The 22,102-nt window shown below is 37.0% G+C and overlaps 1 protein-coding gene across 1 annotated transcript in view; it reads left to right on the top strand.

The window, feature by feature from the left end:
- UVRAG (UV radiation resistance associated) overlaps positions 1–22,102 on the top strand; it is a 297,766-nt gene that overhangs the window by 112,450 nt on the left and 163,214 nt on the right. The window contains exon 7 of the mRNA XM_047877056.1: positions 19,138–19,243. Within this exon, the coding sequence (XP_047733012.1) occupies positions 19,138–19,243 (106 nt within the window). The remainder of the gene's footprint in view (positions 1–19,137; positions 19,244–22,102) is intronic.

Here is a 22,102-nt window from a genome sequence, read left to right as displayed (position 1 = left end):
AAAGATAGAGATTTGCCATTACTGAAGATATTCAGAGACCGTGCAAGTTTCGTAGGCAACTCCCCAGAGTGCTTTGGACCGTGGCATGCTTGCTGGAGTAAATACATGAGCTTTAAGAGGTTAATAACAATTAGAATCACAGCTAATATTGGAGTGCTTTTCAAGCGATCAGATCATAGATGCTTTATAAGTATTTAGTTCTCGGGATAAACCTTCAAAGCATGTACTGTTTTTATCATCATTTGCCAGAAAAGGCACAGAAGGTTAGGGAACCTCCGCAAAGTCACATGGTTAATAAACACCAGAGCTGCAGTTTGAGCTGCTACTGGCCCCACAGCCCAGTCTCTGAACTAGTGCACTGCACCACGCGTTATATTTATAAAATCCAAGCGTTAACCAAATTGCCTCTTGTATCTCCACAGATAGACAGCGTTCATTAATTGTAAAAACTATGCCTTAACAAAATCATATGACTTGATGATGTATTTTTTCATTCTCACAGATAATTGCCATTTTAATTGATGGAGAGGCTTTGAGAATGAGTCATTAGGTATTATTTTTTTTTTTAAAAGGCAGCCCAGGTGATTCTGATGCATACTGTGCTGGTGAATTATTGGGTAGTCTCCGGGTCGTCTGTCATTCTGAACTGTTTTTTTATCATTCATTTAATAAAATGAATTTATACCAAAAGTGTTCAGCTATATCATTGGGCACATGTTTTAATTCAGCCGACATTTTTTCGTAGGAACTTTTCCCCAGCAAACAAAACTTCTTTCATTGATTTACTTTCAGGAGTAAATTCCGTAAAAATGCTTTTCTCATTTTGCTTTTGTTATCTGTGTATACCCAAGAATATGGCTGAGACCAACGTTCTGTTGAGATTTTTGTTGTTGTATATGCTTCTCCATATCTTTATTATTAACTTCCCTGGAAATTAGATCTTTTCTGGGAACATCTGACAAGACCTAAAAAAAAAAAAGAATGTCACTCTCCAATTAAGCCTGCTTTAAAGTTAATCATTACGGTCACCATAGCTGGCATCTCTTCCCTCCAACCGATATTGTTTTATTCGGTCCAGTTAAGATTAAAATTAAGGAAATGCCATTTTCCACCATTGAGTAATCTGAAAAACTTATATTTTAGGGGTGCTTGGGCAGTCGAGTCAGTTGAATGACTGACTCTTGGTTTCAGCTCAGATCATGATCCCAGGGTTGTGGGATCGAACCCCTGGTCGGGCTCCACCTTGAGTGTGGAGCCTGCTTATGATTCTCTTTCTCTCCTTCTGCCCCTCTCCCCTACTCATGCTCTCTCTTTAAACAAAAACAAAAGACAAAAACAAAACCAAACAAAACCTTGTATTTTACACTAAAAGTCATAGTCTACAAGAATTTCACATTGCTAGAACCTCAGAACCAAGTGGAAAGTCACGAACCCTGCATTGGTTTCTAATGCTCACAAGCCTGAAAAATCAGAATCCTAGAAAATGTGTCCTCTCTTTACCCATGTAATTTCTAAAAAGGAGATGAAGGGGATAGGCTTGGTCATAAAAGACCAGAATAGTGAAAACAAATGGACTTAATGTGGTGGTCATTTTGCAGTGTATATGCAGATATCAAATCATTATGTTGTACACCTAAAACTAATAAATGTTATGTCAGTTATTCCTCAATTTAAAAAAAAGGATTTAACTAAGGTTAGTAATTTCCTTTTAAATACTGTTCTTATGAAAGCCAGTTAGTTGAAGGATATTATTTACATTTATTTTAATTTTTTTTTTCAACATTTATTTATTTTTGGGACAGAGAGAGACAGAGCATGAACCGGGGAGGGGCAGAGAGAGAGGGAGACACAGAATCGGAAACAGGCTCCAGGCTCCGAGCCATCAGCCCAGAGCCTGACGCAGGGCTCGAACTCACGGACCGCGAGATCGTGACCTGGCTGAAGTCGGACGCTCAACCGACTGCGCCACCCAGGCGCCCCTACATTTATTTTAAAGTTTACTTATTTTTGAGGTGGGGGAGGCGGCAGAGAGAGAGGGATACACAGAATGTGAAACAGGCTCCAGGCTTGGAGCTGTCAGCACAGAGCCAGACGTGGGACTCAAACCGACGAAATGTGAGATCATGACCTGAGCCAAAGTCAGGAGCTTAACCGACTGAGCTACCCAGGTGGCCCCTGAAGGATATTATTTAAATTACAATTTCAAAATTGATTTTAAAAACCATCAAGTATATATTAAACATATGCAAAGTGTTTATTAGATACAGTGGGAGAGAACACAACAGAAGAAGGCAAGAGGCTTGCTGTCTATCTAGTTGAATAAGATTTAGTCTTAGAAAAATTAGTGTCAAGACACACATAATCAAGTGCTGAACTTTGTGGTACATATGGGAATCGAATGAAATAATATATAAGATACTTAGTATCCTTAGTTTTGTGAGCATTAAAACAGTAAAAAAGAAGTCAGTGTGATTTTTCTGAAGTCTTCAGGGAAGGACTAAAGAAAGCCCTTAGATGAGTTTTGAGGGTCTGTAGAGAGATATAAGATCATACAATAAGGATAGAGGAGGAGGTAAATACAGTAGGAAGATTCTACGGGAGCAGAAGGATCATCTTGAAATGACACAGACTGCAGGACAGAGTAAAATTTACATTGAGAAGTGTTAATTTTGTGGGATATACTGTATGGAGGCGGTGGACTATTTTTAAAGAGGCCCGAGAGTGATGAGATTTAACCAGTATTTTCAGAATGAATGTATGCTATTTGAATTACATTCCTATAGCCTCATCTTTCTCATGATCAAAGATTAAAATTTATAAGCGGTTAACCGGCGTTAAAGATGCAAGATCTACGGCTGTGAGCCAAGCAAAGCCAAACAGCACTTTTGTGCACATACGTTTTGTACTGCGTTGGTACCATGGTTTCACCAATTGAAACAGTCTATTTGGTATATCATATAAGGTTAGTGGAGAAACACTTGGAATTAGAGGCATTCTAGATTATGCATGCTGGTCTTGCTTCTGATTACTGAAGTCTTTTCATGGGATAGTTTTTAACTGACTCTCTGAGGTATGTTATGTCAGTAATTATATCATTTGCAAATGGTAACGGTTTTTTTTGTCTTTTATTTTCTAAGGGTATACCTCTCATTTCTTATAACTTCTTAAGTTGGCTAAGTCTTCCATAGTGAGCATTCTGTTGTAACATATCAGCTCATCCCCAGACTTAGTAGTTTAAGACAATTTATTATCCTCAGATCCTCACAGTTCTGTGGGATGACTTGAGCTTAGCTTGGGTGGTTTTTACTTGGGGCCTTTCAAGTAGTTGCAGTCAAATGGCAACAGTGGGCAGAGTCAGCTGAAGATTCAGCTGGATTGGACATATGGACATTTCGGATGCCTTTAGTTGGGATGGCTGGACAGTGGAGAGTGGCCAGCCTTATCTCTGTCTTTTCCTCTAAGCAGCTTCTTCTCCACACGGCCAGCTTGGGTTTCCTCACATAAGGCATTCTCAGGGTAGTCAGATTTCTTAGCTGGAGGCTGGTTGCCTGCAGAAGGACTGTTCAGAGACAGGGAATAGAAGTTTGTAGGCCAATTATTGGCTATGCCTAGAACTAGCACAGGGTCACTTCTGTATGTGGTATATTGTATACCGTATATTGTATTGTATTTGACTGTGTCAAAACAGTCTCAGGGCCTGCCTAGATTCAAGGAATAGAGAAATATATTCCACCTCTTGGTAGGGAAATACTAAAGCAACATTGCAGAAAACCGTGTAGGGTGGGAGATATTTTTGTGGCCATACACAGAAAATTTAATTTACCTCAGAGGGTATCTGTTATATGCTGACAGTTTACCATTGGATATCATGTATATTAGAGTTTTCTGATAGGTTCCTTTTATCAGGTAAGAATGTTTCTATGCATAGTAACTAAGGATTTTACTCAGTAATAGCCTAGCTTTTTTTCTTTGTTCTATTAATACAGTGAGTACACAGACTTACTGATGTGAAACCTTCTATATAATCCTGGGATAAATTTTGCTTGCTTATGATATATTTTTTAACACAGTACTAAGGTTAGATTTCCTAATGTTTTATTTAATATTTATTATTATTATTAATCAATTTAATTCTTTATAAATGAGGCAGGCATATAGTTTTTTTGTGTTCTTGTCCAAGTTAAAACTGGTAAGAGCTACTGTGAAGTGAGAGGCTCTCTGTATTTTCCCATGGTTTGAAACAATTTATATAATTTCTATTTAGGTGGTAGTTCTCACCCATAAAACTATCAGGGCCTATGCTCCCTCCACTTCCCTTTGATTATCTTTCTAATTTCTTTGTGGTTATTGATCTATTTATGTTTCAACCTCTTGTTGAAGCAACTTGGTAATTTATGGTTTTCTAGATAATCATTTACTTTTGCTAGGTTTTTTAGTTTGTTGGCATAAAGTTGTATGTAGTATTCCTTTTAATTTTTTAAAATCTTATTGTAGTTTGTCTCCTTTCTTGTTTCTAATTCTGGAGTACTTTTGTATGTGCTTCCTCAAGTATGTTTATTGTACAATGAATATATTTTAAATTAAACTTGCATTTTAGCACATGGATGGTATTATGAAAAAATCTGGGAATGATTTAGCCTGCTCTTATGCCAAATGTGGTTCTTCTTGCCTGAAATGAATTATTCGAGATGTAAATTGGAAATCTGAACAGTTGATTATTGTTCTATAACTGTTGCTTCATCAGTGTTGTTTGTTTTTGAGAGCACATCTTAGTTAGACCTGACACACTCATTATCACATGCCTTCACACCACCTAACTTTCCTCGGTAGAACTTTCCCACCCACGATGCTACCATTTACTTTTCCATGAGAGTGTTAATTTCATAAGTAGTAATAGTGTTCTCTCTTATTTGATGCCATTGCTGTGAGACTGTGTGTTCTTCTCAACTATGTGTATGGTCTAGACGGAGGAATGTAGAAGCAGGCTTTAGGGTAGATTTCTGGTCTTTTGGGAAACTATCATATTTAATAAACCCATCAACAAGTATTTGAGTGATTCCCATGTGTCCAAGACTGCTGTAGGTGCTGTGGAAATGCAAAAGATTTCTCAGGCATTTAAAGTCCATGGTAACTTGGCTCTGATCACCCTTCCCAGACTGCCTTTCATGACACTGCCCTCATGCTCTCTTTGCTTTAGCATACCACCCACTTCCTGTTCTGAGCTTACAGTGCACTCTGCTCCTTTAAGGATTTTGAGAAGTTATTCCACGGCCCTAACTGGCTGTTCTCTTGTATACAGTTGTCCTACCTACCTTTCCTTTAAACAGAAGCTTAAATCCCTTCTCCTTTAGTGAACCATTCACAAGAACAAGTTGTCTCAGACTAATGTCTCCATTTTGGAAAGGTAATTAGATTTGTAGATCCAGGCAGTAACTCTAATAAGGTGTGTGACAGCTAGGTAATGAAACCTTTAGGACCAAAATGAAGAAGTATAAGCTAGATGATATTAAAAATAGGAAGATTTGTAACTGCTTAATGACTTACTATCAGTCTAGGGGGAAATTTTTTTTTTAATTTTATTTTAATTTTTTGCTACTATGAACAATGCTGCTCTAAGCATTCGTGTCAAGTGTGTGTGTGTGTGTGTGTGTGTGTGTGTGTGTGTGTGTGTGTTTATTTTTGAAAGAGAGAGAGAGAATGGGAGACACAGAATCCGAAGCAGGCTCCAGGCTCTGAGCTGTCAGCACAGAGCCCGACACGGGGCTGGAACTCACAGACTGTGAGATCATGACCTGAGCCGACGTCAGACACTTAACTGAGCCATCCAGGCGTCCCTAGAGGGAAATTTCTAATGGCATGACATAGGGCTCTGTTTTTTATCTAGTCTTGTTCAGCATGTCCATTCATTCAGTAATTTACTTGCCTGATGTTCACTGAATACTATATGTTGGAAACTGTGCAGTATGCTGGGGATACAATGGTGAATGGTTCTTCCCTTAAGGATATTACAATCTAAGCATTTGAACAGAGGTATAGAAAACATATGCAAAGTTAAAAAAAAAAACTTAGAAAGCCAATGCAATGGTAATATGGAGCTTATAGAAATAGTAATTACTTTGTGTAACAGAATCAGTATATAAGAAGATCTCTAGGGACTGGAAGGTAGAATATATATTCAGCCCATCTTAAATTTCAAGATGAAATTTAATTGGGGTAGAGATATAGCCTTATACTGTACTTGAGTCCCAAAACCAACTGTATGAGAAGAAGGCATGACATATGGGCACAGCCTGAGCAAAAAAAGATGCAAAACTTTTAATCAGTAATCAAATCAATGTTAATAATCAGTGGAACGTGATTGCCGGAAAAATTGGGACTATGTTGATAGACATTTAGTATCTAGAATGAGAAACGATAGACCTTCTTTGTTCCAGGCAGACATATTTGAATTCCTTTGTACCTTTATAAAAACCACTCTTTAAGAGGAATTTGACAATCAGAAATTTGTATTCTAGTATTATGTGGTTTACAAACTTTAAAGAAATGTTCTCAAGGTAGTTTTCCAGGAATCTTTCTATGCTTGATACACATGAAAGAAAACATGAGTAAATTTGTCAGTCAACATTTCATACAATCTAAGGAAAACAGAATCAGAAGAAATCTTAAAATAGTTTTCTGTTATTTATTGAGTCTCTCCTGTGCTTTGAGGGTTTAAGTGTCCTGTGCTTTGGGGCTCCTCCTTATTACTGAGGGAAAGAAGAGAAATAATAGGTATTGAAGGTCTGTACCAGGTACTGTGAAGACTCATATGAAGAGCAACAAACACTAATAAGATATAGTTCTGTGTTTTCAAGGCATATGGAATCCAGTGGTGGAGGGAAAGGCAGTAAATAGATTATTACAACATGATGTGAACTCTAGATAGAGCCATGCTTCCAGAGTTAAGAAGACCACAACTCAGATAAGGGTATAGCCTTACCAGATATTAACTATTAAGTATTCCTGGGCTTTTACTTGAGTTTTTCGTCTTCTAGAGGAATTTTGGGGTCTGTTTGTACGGGGAAGAGGGAGGGAGAGAGAGAGATATCTCTTTCTCTTCTTGTAAAGCTACTAATCCCATCAGATTTGGATCTCACCCTTATGACCTCACTGTTAACCTTAATTACTCCTAAAAGTCCAATCTCCACATACTGTCACTTTTGGGGTTAGGGCTTCAACATATAAATTTTACAGGGACACAATTCAGTCTGTAGCACCAGGTTATCTCCTTTCTGATTAACTCAAAGTCAGTGGATTTAGGACTTTAATTATATCCTCCAAATACCTTCACCTTATAAAGTAGCATAATCTCAGGACTGATATTCTATCATATTCACAAGGCCTGCTAACATGCAAAGGGAGGGGATTATACTAGGCAAGTATACAAGGAGGCAGGAATCTGGGGGGGCATCTTAGAATTCTTCCTACCACAAAGGTAATAGGGTAGAAAGCAGCAGCAGATTTAGATCAGGTATGAGGACTATTGTGAGTAGAATGATAGAAAGAACACACAACAACCTGGTGTGGTAGGAGCACTAAACTGGGACCTGTGTATTTGTCAGTTTCAACCAAACCAATGTATCTGAGAAAAAAAGGACTTTGGAAACTAAAAATTTATTTAACATGTAAAGTATTACTGATATTGAGGTTTGTTGGGGAGCTGATGGCAAGACTAGCTTAGGAATGATAGGTTTATGGGTAGAAGGTCAGTAGCAGTGAAGACCCCTGGGCTTTGGAGTTAGACAGACCTGGTTTTGAATTCTGATTCTGGCTCTTACTAGCTTCTCACGTGTAGAGTGAGAATGTATGAAGTTTATGGATTGTTATGAAGGTTAAATAGAATATTACATTTCAGGTTTTTAGCCCAGTGCCTGCCACATAGTAAGCACTAAATAAATGTTTGTTCAGTCAGTTATTTATGAAATATATACTATGTGCCAGACACTCATTTTGGCCCCCAGCGTTGTAAGAAATATTAATATTATTGTGCCTGAGCTAGATTTTATTTGACTTTGAATTTCTAGGCCAAAACAATTGAGTTTTAATCTGTATATAAATAGCTACGTTTATACATTCCATAGTATCAAGCAAAGAGTAACGTCTAATCATAGAATTTCAGAATTTGTGATCACTTGGTTTTACATATGGTCCTGGTTTTTCTGTGTAAAGAGCTCTAATTTGCCTGTAGTCATCCTTGTTATTATCATTTTTTAATGTTTATTTATTTATTTGGGGGGTGGGGAGAGAGAGAACATGCATGTGTGCATGAGAGTCAGAGAGGGACAGAGAGAATCCCCAGTAGGCTCTGTGCTCTCAGTGCAGAGCCTGACACAGGGCTTGATCTCACACACTGTGAAATCATGAGCCAAAATCAAGAGCTGGGGTGCCACCCATGCATGCCCATTTTAATTACCGAGACGCTAAAGAGTTGGAAGGTCTCCTGGACCCCATTTCATTGTTTTGATTTTTTTATAGTACACTACTGAAAAGTGTTTTGGGAAGAGTATTCCCATGGCAGTGTTCCAAATGGATTAAGGAGGGCAGAGATCGGAAAGAGGGAGGGAGGCCTTTTTTTTTTTTTTAATGCTGAACTGGGGTGCCTATAGTGGGAATAATGAAAAGGACATAACGGAGGTAAGAACATTGGGGAAGAATCAATAGATTTAGATACCGAATAGAGAGGTGAGACAGCAGAAAAGCAAGTACTAGTGTAATGTGATTTCGCTGCCAGTTAACACTTCCAGAGCTCTGTGGTGATTCATGACCATCATGGTGTCTAGATTTCTTTGACTAGAATTCTAAAAAGAAGAAGTTTTGAAATTGTATTGAGTGTGGAAAAAATTACAGGTCACAGCCTTACCAGTCACCAGAAATGCACTTTATCATCAATGGAAGGTGCTATAAACATGATTAGAAGCACGTATATGCTAACTGTCTTTAGGTGTATTACATAATGATAGGAATTCTGTAGACAATCAACCTTTAGCTGTTAGCCTAGGATATCTAAAACATTTGTGTCTGTATAGATGAAGAAAAGTGGTTAGGTAGGTATAGCTGCATTAGATAGCACTAATCTTTTAAGTTACAGGATTGTAGATTGTAATATTTCTAGTTGTCTCTAAGGGAATATAATCGTAGGTATGCATCAGAGCCTCTGTAATTGCAGTGTAAACATGAACTGGTTTATCTCTGTTAGTCTGTGAGAAGTAAGTGGAGTGCTGGATGGGCCCTTTTGCTGGTTGGAGCAAAGTCTTCAGTCTCTGTATCCTGTTTGTCCTCTTTCACTCGGAAGATTGTTGGCAGGTTGCAACACGCATAACGATGTATGTGAGATCAAGCTCTGGATATAGCTCTATAAGGCAAGCAAGCATTCTGGAGACTGTTTGGGCAGATAAACTGCAATGACTACTGACCAAATGACAGGGTTACCTTTGGTACAAAGGAGAGAGTGGAATTGAGAAGAACAAGAGTAGAAACTGAAAAACCAGTCAGGAGGGTATTAGCTAGATGAAGGTTGATGGTGACAGAGGACTTGGAGAAAGGTGAACAGAGTTGAAATGGCTTTAATCAAGTCCTTGTTGGCTAAATCTGTAGATGCCATCTAAGCCTTAGGTTACTTGATGTTATGATAGTGATCAGTCTTCCCCGAGGTGTTCTGTTCCTTTGACTGTTGTAACACCAACTCTCCCAGCTGTCCTATTTATCTAGATATTCTGGGTCAGAATTTTTTGCAGCTTTTTATTTATTTTTTCTAATCCCTTAAATATTGATGTTCCTCGGGATTCTGTTCTAGGCTCTGTTCTCTTTCATTCTCACAGTCTTCCAGAATGATCTCATTCACTCTCATAGCGTTAATAACCATCTGTGTGCTAATGATTGCCACATTTTTGTCTCTGGCCAAGATCTGTCTCCTAAGCTCCAGATCCTTATATTCAAGTAATATTCAACACCTCCTCTTGGATATTGCACAGGCACCTCAAAGAAAGTAGAATTTCTTTCAAACTGCTCATTCTGTATTCCCCATCTCAATAAATAACATCACCATTTCCTGATTCCCCAAGCCGTATACCAGCTATCATTTTTTTTACTTTTTCCTTTGCGGTATAATCTATATACAATAAAATGCAGAGAATTTAAGTGTACAGTCTGATGAGTTTTGACAAATGTACACACCCACGTTGTCATCATTCAGTCATGTTATAGAGTATATTTTCTTGTCCAGAAAGTTCCTTTATACCCCTTTGCCAATCGTTCTTACACATTCACTCCCACCACTGGCTAAGTTAAACCCTTTTCTTATTGCCTCTTCATTATTAGCTTTTCCTGTTCTTAAACTTCTTTTAAATGGAATCATATGGTGTACTCTTTGGTTTCTGACTTTTTTTATTCAACATACAATTCCTGAAATTTATCCATATTGTTGTATAGATCAGCAGTTTATTTTATTGCTGAGTGGTATTTCTGTGCATATTACCACAATTTACTTATGCATTATCTTGTTGATGAACATTTGAGTTGTTTCTACTTTTTGGCTGTTCTGAATAAAGCTGCTAAGAAATATCCTTACAAAAGTCTTACAATGTTGGGACGCCTGGGTCGCTCAGTCGGTTGGGCATCCAACTTCGGCTTAGGTCATGATCTCGTGGTCCTTGAGTTTAAACCCGTCAGGCCTGTGCTGACAGCTCCGAGCCTGGTGCCTGCTTCTGATTCTTTGTCTCCCTCTCTGCCACTCCCCCTGCTCACTCACTCACGCACTCACTCACTCACTCACTCACACACTTTTTCTCTCAAAAATAAACATTAAAAAAATTTAAAAAAGAAAACAAACGTCTTACAGTGTATCTGGGAGTGGGGTTACCTTCTCATATACTAGGTGTGTATTTAATTGATTAGAAATTGCCAGTTCTCCAAGGTAGTTACACAGTTTTACAGTCCTACTAGAAATGTTTGAAACTCCCAGCTTTTCTACTCCTTGCCATCATTTGGTATCATCAGTTTTGTAAATTCTAGCCATTATAGTGGGCTTCTACTGGCATATCAGTTTTTAATTTAAATTTTATTTTAATTTAGAGAGAGAGTGCAAACAGAAGGGGGAGAAAGAGAGAGACAGAGAGAGAGACAGAGAGAGAGAGAGGGAATATCCCAAGCAGATCCCATGCTCAGCGCAGAGCCTGATGTGGCGCTCGATCCCATGACCTGGGTACGTGACCTGAGCCAAAATCAAGAGTCAGATGCCCAACCAACTGAGCCACCCAGGCACCCCGATTTTAATTTTAATTTTTAATTCTGTGATGACTAGTGAAACACCATTTCATGTTTATTGGCCATTCTTACATCCTTTGTGAAGTGTTTGTTCAAATATTTTGATAATATTTATTGGGTTGTTTGTTTATTGTTGATTTGTAGGAATTTTTTGTGTTTTATGGATACAAGTCCTTGGTCAGATAGATCTCTATATCTGTATGTTTGTATCTATATCTATGTCTATATCTATGTATCTATCTATTGAGCATTTTTTTTACTACTCTGTGTCTTGATTTTTCATTTTCTCAATAATGCCTGGTAAAGAGTAGAAGTTTCAAATTTTGCTAAAATATATTAGGTTTTTATTTTATGGATGGTGCCTTTTGTTTCCTGTTTAGGAAATCTTTGCCTAAACCAAGGTCATGAATATATTTTTCTACATGTTATTCTAGAATCTTTATAGTTTGAGGTTTTACATTTAGTCTTTGCTCTATATCAATTTCACTTTTGTGTATGATGTGAGGTAGAGATTGAGGTTTAGTTTTTCCGTGTCGCTATCCAATTATTTCAGTGTCATTTGTTGACAAAGCTTGTCTTTCCCTAATCAAAAAGTAAATTGATAAAAATGCTGGGGTACCTGGGTGGCTCAGTCGGTTGAGCCTCCGACTTCAGCTCAGGTCATGATCTCACAGCTTGTGAATTCGAGCCCCGCGTCAGACTCTGTGCTGACAGCTAGGAGCCTGGAGCCTGCTTCAGATTCTGTGCCTCCCTCTCTCTCTGCCCCAACCCACTCACATTCTGTCTCTGTCTCTCTCAAAAATAAATAAACATTAAAAAATTAAAAAATAAATAAAAATGCTGATCATCTAAAAAAAAGGAAATTGATTTTATATAATGGGTCAATTTCTGTAATCTGAATTCTAGTTCATTGATCTGTTTGTTTAGACTTCTACAATACTACTGCTTTATAAACTAGAGCTTTGTGAAGGTCATAAAATCTGGTAGTGTAAGCTCCAACTTTGTTTCTTTTTTCAACACTTTCTTGACTATCCTAGGATTTTTATATTTTTGTATCAATTTTAAAATCACCTTGTCAGTTGAAAAAAAAAAGACTGCAAGGCTTTGGTTGGGATTGCATTGACTCTATAGATTAATTTAGCGGAGACTAACAATACTGAGTCTTGTAACCCGTGTGATTGTTATATGTCTCCATTAGTTAGGTGTTTTTCTCAGGAGTGTTTTACAGTTTTCAGTGCACAGGTCTTTCACATCTTCCATTAGACTTACCTAGTTATTTGTTGATAATGATATTAAAAATACCATTAAATTTTTGTATATTAATCTGGAATCTTGCAATCTTGCTAAAATTATCAGTTTAATTACAGATTCTTTGGCTTTTTATATGTGTACAATTATTGCATCCATGAAGAGACGTTTTTGCTTCTTCCTTTCCTATATTTATGATTTTTTAAATTGCCTTATTGCAATGGTTTGGACCTTGATTACAGTGTTGAATTAGAGTGGTGCAAAGCGGGTATCTCTCCTTGGTCCTGTTCTTAAGTATAACATTAGCTTAGATGTTTTTTGTGTAAGTTCCATTTTTGCATTAGCTGTAGATTTTTTAAATAAATTCTTCACCAGAGGAAACTCTTTTTTCCTTAGTTTGTTGAAGGTTTTTTTTGTTTTTAATCATTAACAGGTATTGAATTGTATCAAGTGCTTTTTGGGGGGCATCTTCTGAGATAGCCATATGATTTTTCTTCATTATTTTTGTCACTGTTGGTTTTCAAATGGTAAACTAACCTTGTACTCTTCAGATAAACCTATACGATCAAGATGTGTCTTACCCTTTTCATACATTGCTAGAGTGGATTTGGTAACTTTTTGTTAATGATTTTTTCAGTTATGTTCATGTGTGAGTTTTGTCTGTAGTTTTCTCTTCTTGTCATCTTCTTGTCATGTTTTGGTATGAGGGTTATACTGGCCTCATAAAATAAATTGAAAAGTGTTTCTTCTTCTTTGAAAGATTTTGTTAAAACTAGTATAGCACGGGGGGGGGGGGGGGGGTGCCTGGGTAGCTCAGTCGGGTAAGCATCCGACTCTTGGTTTTGGCTCAAGTCATGATCTCATGGTTCATGAATTCAAGCCCCACATTGGGCTCTGCACTGCATGTGGAGCCTGCTTGGGATTCGCTCTCTCTCCCGCTCTCTGTGTCTCCAAAAAACAAAGCAAAGCAACAAAACAAAACAAAACAAAACAAAACAAAACAAAACAAAACCCATTGTATAACCCCAGTGAAGCCATCTGAACCTAGAGCTTTCTACTTGAGAGTGGTTTTAATTACAAGCTTAGTTTATTTAATTGATAATGGTAATTCAGTTTTTCTAATTTATTTGTTTTGTAAACTTGTGATTTTTTTAAAGCAATTTGACTACGTCATCTAAGTTTTCGTATTTATTGGCATATTGCTCATAATTTCCATTAATTCTCCTTTGAATGTCTATAAGATCTAGTGATGTCTTTGCTGGTATTCTTGATGTTGGTAATTTGTTTTCAGGCATCATTTTTTTTTTTTTTTTTTTAAATTTTTTTTTCAACGTTTATTTATTTTTGGGACAGAGAGAGACAGAGCATGAACGGGGGAGGGGCAGAGAGAGAGGGAGACACAGAATCGGAAACAGGCTCCAGGCTCTGAGCCATCAGCCCAGAGCCCGACGCGGGGCTCGAACTCCCGGACCGCGAGATCGTGACCTGGCTGAAGTCGGACGCTTAACTGACTGCGCCACCCAGGCGCCCCATCAGGCATCATTTTTTATTACTCCTTCTTTCTCACTTTTCACGTCTACACTATCCCTCCTGTTACTATTTTAATTTAGAAAGATGCCTAAACTTTTCCTAGGAAGGCTGTAATAACCACACACTAGCCTTCCTGTTTCCAGCCTTGTTTCTGTGTCCCATTTACCTTATTACAGGAAGAAAGATCTTTCTAAAGTGCAAATGTAATTAAATCTTTTCCAGCTTAAAACTTTGTTTCCCACTGCCCTCAGAAAAATAATCGGCGCTCTTTCATATGGAATGCAAAGCCATCAACGATAATGTCTGTGTCTCTCAATAGATTCCTGTCTTTTCTTATATTTCCTTTGCCTTTTGTGTCTCTTCCTGCAGGCCACAGGGAACTATGCCGCCTTTCTAAGTGTTCTAATTGGTCCTTCTTCACCTTAAAATGGAATGCAGCATTTCAGATGTGATATGATCAACACTAAGTAAACAAAAATGGTCTCCTAACTTCTCCTTTACTGAAATGATTGTTAATATTTTGGTTGTTGTGGTCTCGGTATTATTTATTTGTTATAATGCCTTTCATTCAGTAGATTTTTACATTCACAACACTATCTAACCCCAAAACATTATTTTAAAGCCCAGTTTCAACCTTACTGTTATCTCAAAGCATATTAATAGGGATGCATTTATTTGCTCTAACTAGAATACCTATCAGATAGTTACTTAGTCCCTCCTCCTCATACCTGTGATAATGAATTTATTTCAGCTTGGCAGTATTAGTGTTGGTATTGACCTGTCACCAGATGACTAGATGATATGTATTTCGGTCTTTATAGTATTATTTCATAGTTTGCAAAATCAAGATGCATTCCTCTGAAACTGGCTAGCTGGTTTGGAAGTAAAGCAGTTGTTTCTTTTCTTGTCAGTCCTTCATCTCCTCACCCCCAGGGGAATCAGGATGCCCCACATTATGTTTAAAAGCCTAAACACATCAAACTTTTGTTCTTCTGTTGGATTTGAAAGGGGGACATTATTAGCTCTGTCTTGATGTAGCAGGGGCTCTGAAAGTCTATTTGGATAACACTGAAGATTGGAGGAAATGTGACTCTGTCTGTGTGTTTTAAGCCCCTAAGGTAAGATCAGAAAGCGTCTGGGGCAGTGAGAGCCAAATAGTTGAAGTCATACATTAATTATGGTCATGAATCATTTTTATTTTTAAAGTCTTTACCATTTGACAAGGTTGTTTGCATAGTACCAGTGAGTTTCAGGCAGCGTTTTCCCCCTTTTAAAGTAACAGGCTATTTTGTTGATTTCTGCTCTGAATTGGTAATGCCTATTATTATCAGAATTCTGATAACATTTTTAGTAAAAATTGCACATTTCCTTACCTAAGTGAGTGGTCTTTATTTGATTTTTGTTTTGAATATAATATTTAAAAATTTTAAATACAGAAAACTATCTCCTTAATCTCTCAATCCCCCACTGATATCAGTAAAAAATAGTCACATCTTAGGACTGAGCTTTTATATTCAGGAGTTAGTTGCCGTTCAGTTCGCAAATATATACTGAGTGCCTCCTTTGTGCCACATCCTGTGCTAAGCACTGGGAATGTATTTGAAAATGAGAGGTCCCCCCCCCCCCCGAAAGATCTAATAAGGAAATAAACAGTTGCTATAAAATATAGTTCTGTAATCTTTGTTAGTGGTATTTATATACATGATGCTGCAGATTTCTATAGAAAGGAGTGCCTGTACCTGTCTGGAATAGTTCAGAAAGGTCTTTGAAGAAGAGGTTGTGTTTGAGCTGCCTCTTTAATGGACTCAAGACTGTCCTTATCTGTTAAGAGGTAGGGAAGACTTACAGGCGGATAGATCAGCTCACTCAAAGTTACAAACAAGAAATGGTATGGTGTGTTTAGGGAATTGTCGGTGGTTTGGTTTTGTTGGAACTGAGCTCGCAAGGTAAGGAATATCAGGAAATAATGCTGCAGATGTTTGCTGGGACCGCATTACAAGGGGCCTTTCCTTGCTTTTAAATTTCTTTAGAGCAAACTTTGTAAGAGAGTATTACTATCAAAAGAGTGTATACACATACACTCCCAGAGCAAGAGGCAATAGGATGGAATATAACCTCTATTGGAGGAGCTTTGAGGAAGTTGCTTGTATAACCGATCTTATTAGCAACCTAGCACTAATAAGAGTTGCTCCTTTAGATGACCTAAGAAATCCTCAATAACTGTCAGGCAGTTTCTGAAAGTGCAAAATACGTCATGAATATTTTTAGTGCATAGTGTCATCATCATCATAATGTTGGCAGAGGTATTGATGCCATCAAATCCCTAATGAAATTAACCTTGTATATAGGATATCTTTCAGATTGGGATTGTTGAGTAATTTTTAAAAACTGAGGTAAAACTTGCGTACAGTAAAATGTGTAGATCTTAAGTTTAAATTCCGTGTATAACTGTGTACCCTCATCCCAGTAAAGATATATAGGATATTTCCATCACCTCAGAAAGTTACTTTGCCCCCCCCACCCCCCCACCCCCCCCCCCCGTTCTCTACCAGTCAATTCCACCCCACATGGACAACCAGCGACTCTTGATTTCTGTCACTATGGATTGCTTTTACCTGTTCTTGAACTATGTATAAATGGAGTCATACAGTATACTTTTTGTTACTGGCTTTTTCACTCAACATCATTGTTGTTGACATTCATTCATATTGTTGTGTATATATCAATGGTGTGTTCCTTTTTATTGATGAATGGAATTTCATGATTATACCTCAATTTGTTAATTGATTCTCCTGTTTGATGGACATTTGCATTGTTTTCTATGAATATTCTTATACAAATCATTGTGTAGACATACGTTTTTATATTTCTTGAGTAAATGCTTAGGAGTAGAAATACTGGGCCATAGGTTAGATGGCTGTTAAACTTTATTAGAAACTATTTTCCAAATGATAGTACTCTTTTACACTTTGCCAGCAATGGATGCAAGTTCCAGTTGCTCCACATCCTTGTTAGTAATAGATGTTGTCATTTAAATTTTTTTTAGCATTTATTTATTTTTGAGAAAGATACAAAGAGCATGAGTGGGGAAGGGGCAGAGAGAGAGGGAGACACAGAATCCCAAGCAGGCTCCAGGCTATGGGCTGTCAGCACAGAGCCCAGTGCAGGGTGAGATCATGACCTGAGCTGAAGTTGGACACCTAACCGACTGAGCCACCCAGGCGCCCCAATGTTCATTTTAATTTTAGCTATTCTAATAGATGTGGAATGTATCTCGTTGTGATTTTAATTTGCATTTTTATGATGACTAAGATGTTGAATACCTTTTCTTGTACTTTTTGGCCACTCTTGTATCACCTTTTGTGAAGCATTTTACCTTTTTGCCCATTTTTAACTGGATTGTCTCTTTGTGACTGATTTATAAGAGTTTTTTATGTACTCCAGACGCAGTCCTTGGTCAGATAGATGTTTTGCAAGTATTTTCTCTCACTCTGTGGACTGGTTATCATTTCTTAATGGCATCTTTAGACAAGCAGACATTTTTTATTATTGTGAAGTCCAATTTATCCATTTTTAATTTTATGGTTAGTGCTTTTCATGCCTTATCTATGAAATCTTTACCTCTTCTAAGGTTGTAAGAGATTCTCTATGTTTCTTCTACAAGTTTTATGATTTTAGTTTTTATGTTTTCTATGCTGTCCTTGAATTAATCTTTTGAATGTACTGTGAGGTAGGGAATGAAATTAATTTTTCCCCCTATGTTTGTCCAATGTTCCAGCACCATTTGTTTTAAAAAATTTCTTTTCTCCGTTAATTTGCCTGGATTCCTTTGTCCAAAATCAATTGGCCATATATGTGTAGCTCTATATCTTTATATATAATCTTTATGCTGTTCCATTGATCTATTTTTTGATCCTTATGCCAGTAGCATATTGTTTTGATTATATAGTTTTATTTTTTTAAGTTTATCTTGGTTTATCTCTTCTAGATTCTTTGTTTTTCTGTATAGATTATAGTAGCAATACACTTCTTAATTTCTTCCAAAGAACCAAAGCCTGTTGAGATTGTGATTGTGATTGTGAAACTATTGACCCATATATAGAAATATCACTGAATTTTTTTGTATGTTGACCTTGTATCCTGTGACCTTATTAGTTCTAGTAGTTGTTTTGTAGATTTCTAGTGATTCTCTATATGAAAATCATGTCATCTAAAAATATAGTTTGACCATTTTTAATATGTATGTGTATAAGAAATATATAAGCTATATTTGAAGACCAAGAGACAAAGAAAAACAAACCCATAATGTAAGCAAAAAAGAAAAATAGTTTCTGATTTTTTTCAATGTTCCTTGTTTCAAAGTGGCTGCTGCTTTAAATTAGTCTTTTTAACTGGGATTATTGTTAATTCTTTTTTTCTTTGTGGATACCCATAAGTAATATTCAGGTTTGTCATCATTGATGTTCTCCTGGTGACTTTAGCAATCCACTTAATTTCCTTGGGCGTCAGCTTTCACATTTTTAACATGATGGGATTCAACCAGATTATTTTTTCTCTAAAGTGTCTTCCAGACTCCTGTGAGTTCACCATTTTAACTCCCAATATATCAGAGGCAGGCAGGCATAGAAAGGGTGTTTTGGTTTTTTTTTTAAGTTTCTTTACTTATTGTATCATTCCTCCGTGTGCATGCAAGTGGGGAAGGGACAGAGAGAGACGGGGAGAGAGAAGGAGAGAGAGAATCCCAAGTGGGCTCCATGCTGACAGCACAGACTTGGGGCTTGATCTCCTGAACCATGAGATCATGACCTGAGCTGAAGTTAAGAGTTGGATGTTTAACTGACTGAGCCACCTAGATGCCCTGAAAGGGTGTTTTAAGGGCACATTGTAATTCCTGTTATTTCATTACAGGTATGCTAGGGAATTATGAAATGATCAGTTTGAGTTCATTACTAATTCTGTTTATCCTGGAAGGTTTGTCCTCATTTTGTTCCATTTATGTCTCTGTGTTGAGAGTTTATAGTTAACTCACTTGAATTTTTCTCTAACTTTTATTTCTAGGCTTCATAGAGCCCAGTGTGCGATTAAACAGACTCAGGTAACTGTTCAGAAAATTGGAAAGGAAATTGAAGAAAAGCTAAGACTCACATCTACAAGCAATGAGTTGGTAGGTTTTTATATATATTTATTGTTTAGACTCCTTGATTGCTAAATGTGATCATCATATTCTTCTTGTGTTAATTAATTTTTTTCCAAAAAGCTTTATTTAGGTATTTTTTCTTTTAATGTTTCACTGAGACTTATGTTGGCATTTAAATATTGGAAAACACTTTCCCATCTCTTAATGGAACATGCAAAAAAAAAAAAAAGGACCTGCCTTTTCTGCTAGATGAAACTTTAGATGACATACAATTACTTAGAAAATAATTAAAAGCTATTTTATTAATGTCTTACTAATGTGAACTCTAGACACAGACTATAGCTGCCAAAAGAAAAAACAAAAACCTTTAGGGACTAATCTCTGCTTAAAAGATGAACTTAAAATTATTTGGAGTAAACTTAATAGGCTGGTTTATGGACAGTGTTCTCTTTGGGGAAAGATTCCTTTGATGAGGCATTTCCAAAGAAATAGAAATTCCAACCCAAATGGACAGATTCAAGATATTAGTGTAATTTGGGGTTGCTCTAGACTCTTTTCTAAATTAATTATTTTTAAAAATACTAATTTTGGAATAAAGATTCTGTCTTTGAGCAGAATAGCGGGTATAACTAATAAATTGAACTTTTCTCGAAATGAAACCCCATGGCTATGGACAGCTTTTGATGATATCTGTGCTCAAATTAAGTCCTAACTAAAAAACTTTGAGTTGTTTTTTTGTTTTGTTTTGTTTTTACTAACTCATTTTCACAGAGAGGCAGTATCTTCCAGTTGTCATTTATAGCGTATCAACTTAGGAAAAGACCTTTTTATCTCCAAACAAAAGTTCCATATCATCTTGAAGATTTGCCCAAGATAATAGTTTAATAGATGAACTATAGAAAAGCGATGCAATTAACCACTTACACGGACCTTCTCTCTCATGGACTTTGAAGTTAATGGATGATACTGTATTTAAACTATATGAAATTGCTGATTTTGACCTATAAATGGCAGTTTCATATAATTCAACCTAATATATAAAATGACTAGTGCTGTACCTGGCACATAGCAGGCACACAAAATATGGCAGCTGCAATAACTATAGTAGTAATATTTATTCATATGACTTTTCTTGCCTATGGAAAATCTTCCATTTTGGAGAAGCTGTTAAACCACGTCTTGTTTTAACTTAGGCTCAGTCAAGGAAGAAATTCCAGACCACAAACATATTGGAAAAGGAGAAAAAAACAGATAATTTTAATCCTTTCTGTAATGTACAGAAATGCCACATTTTTAGAACCTTTGTCTGAGGATAAATTGCTAGGGTTTTTTTCTTTCTTTCTTATTTTCGTCTCCCCAAGGCAAGACTGGGAAATTACTTACTCCATTAAATGACAGCATATGTTTTGTCTCAGTATGAAAAAATGTATGTTTAATCCTATTTTTCTAAAATATAAGTGGTGACACATAGAGCAAGGTGATAGAATGTGTGAGTTTGAAGAGGTCAGGTTCAGAGGTTCACTTTGTGTTTTTACGCTGCCTGGTCAACATAGAAGAGAATCATTGATTTTTGAACTAAAAGTGAACCTAGAAATCATCTACTTCCTGTATAACCCCACTAAAGCCAACCTTCCTCAGCACACTCAACCCCCTTCCCCATTTTATTTTTCTCCTATTATTACCCCTTAACATGCTATATACTTTGCATATGTACTTTGTCTGTCTCTCCAAACTCTATGAGGGTAGGGATTTTTGTCTTTTTCTTCACTGCTGTATTCACCATGTCTAGAAAAGTGTTTGACACATAGTAAGTGCTCAATAAATATTGAATTTAGGAATGAATCTAGCATGTTAAATAACAAAATTCAGCCAAGAACATTTGAATTTCTATGTGGCTTTTTCAAATGACACAGGAATCAATTGGGCAATACCTTATCTAGCAAGTTAAATTGTACAAAATGGAAGGTTTTTATAGAAGGAGGGTGGGGCGAGAAAGTTATTAGCAAAAGAAGAAGATTGTTCCAGGCAAGGCCTGCCTCCTTGGGGGAAAAGCCAAGTGTCTTATCATGCAGATTGCCTCATCTTTTTTGTGGCGATACAGAGGGCCTAAGGGTCAGACTCATTGGCAAAGACTGAAAAATTCCTAGCTGGCCATTTCTAGAGGAGGTTGAAATGCAGTTAGATTTCATAGTAAGTACCAGTTTGGGAACTCGATCTAAGTGACACCATTCTGGGCCTGAAAATTTTCTTTCTTTCTTTTTTGTGAGCAAGCATACTCTCCTCCATACTACAGGATGGAGAATGAGGCCTGAAGACAGGAAGCAACTTTCCCATAATCATTTCACAAGTAGAGGCAAATTTTGGTTTACTTGTCTTCTTTCAGGCAGTAATGCCATGTACTTGTTAATTTTCTACTTTGAGATTCACCTGTAGCAAATTAGAAACTTTACTGTTACCTTTTTTCCTCATTCCCTTTCTAAATCCCCAAGGTCATCATACTCCAACCCAGACAGTTTCAATTTTTAAGAATTGACTTTAATTTTAGCCTAAGTATAGTCAGTCAGAAGGCGTATTTGATGCTGAAAGAAATCAGATTACTTTGGGGGTCCCTGGGTGGCTCATTCGGTTAAGCATCCGACCTCGGCTCAGGTCATGACCTCACAGTTCGTGGGTTTGAGCCCCTCATTGGGCTCTGTGCTGACAGTTCGGAGCCTGGAGCCTGCTTCAGATTCTGTGTCTCCCTCTTTCTCTCTGCCCCTCCCCCACTAGTGCTCTGTCTCTCTGTCTTTCAAAAATAAATAAATGTTAAAAAACAGTAAAAAAAAGAAATCAGAGCACTTTGTAAGATCAAGTGTAACTTTCTCTGTTATAAGAACTTGAGTTCAT

Source organism: Prionailurus viverrinus, chromosome D1, assembly GCF_022837055.1.
Source record: "Prionailurus viverrinus isolate Anna chromosome D1, UM_Priviv_1.0, whole genome shotgun sequence".
Taxonomy (NCBI): Eukaryota; Metazoa; Chordata; class Mammalia; order Carnivora; family Felidae; genus Prionailurus; species Prionailurus viverrinus.
The sequence above is the reverse complement of the archived record's forward strand: the minus strand, read 5'-3'. Positions and strand labels throughout refer to the sequence as shown.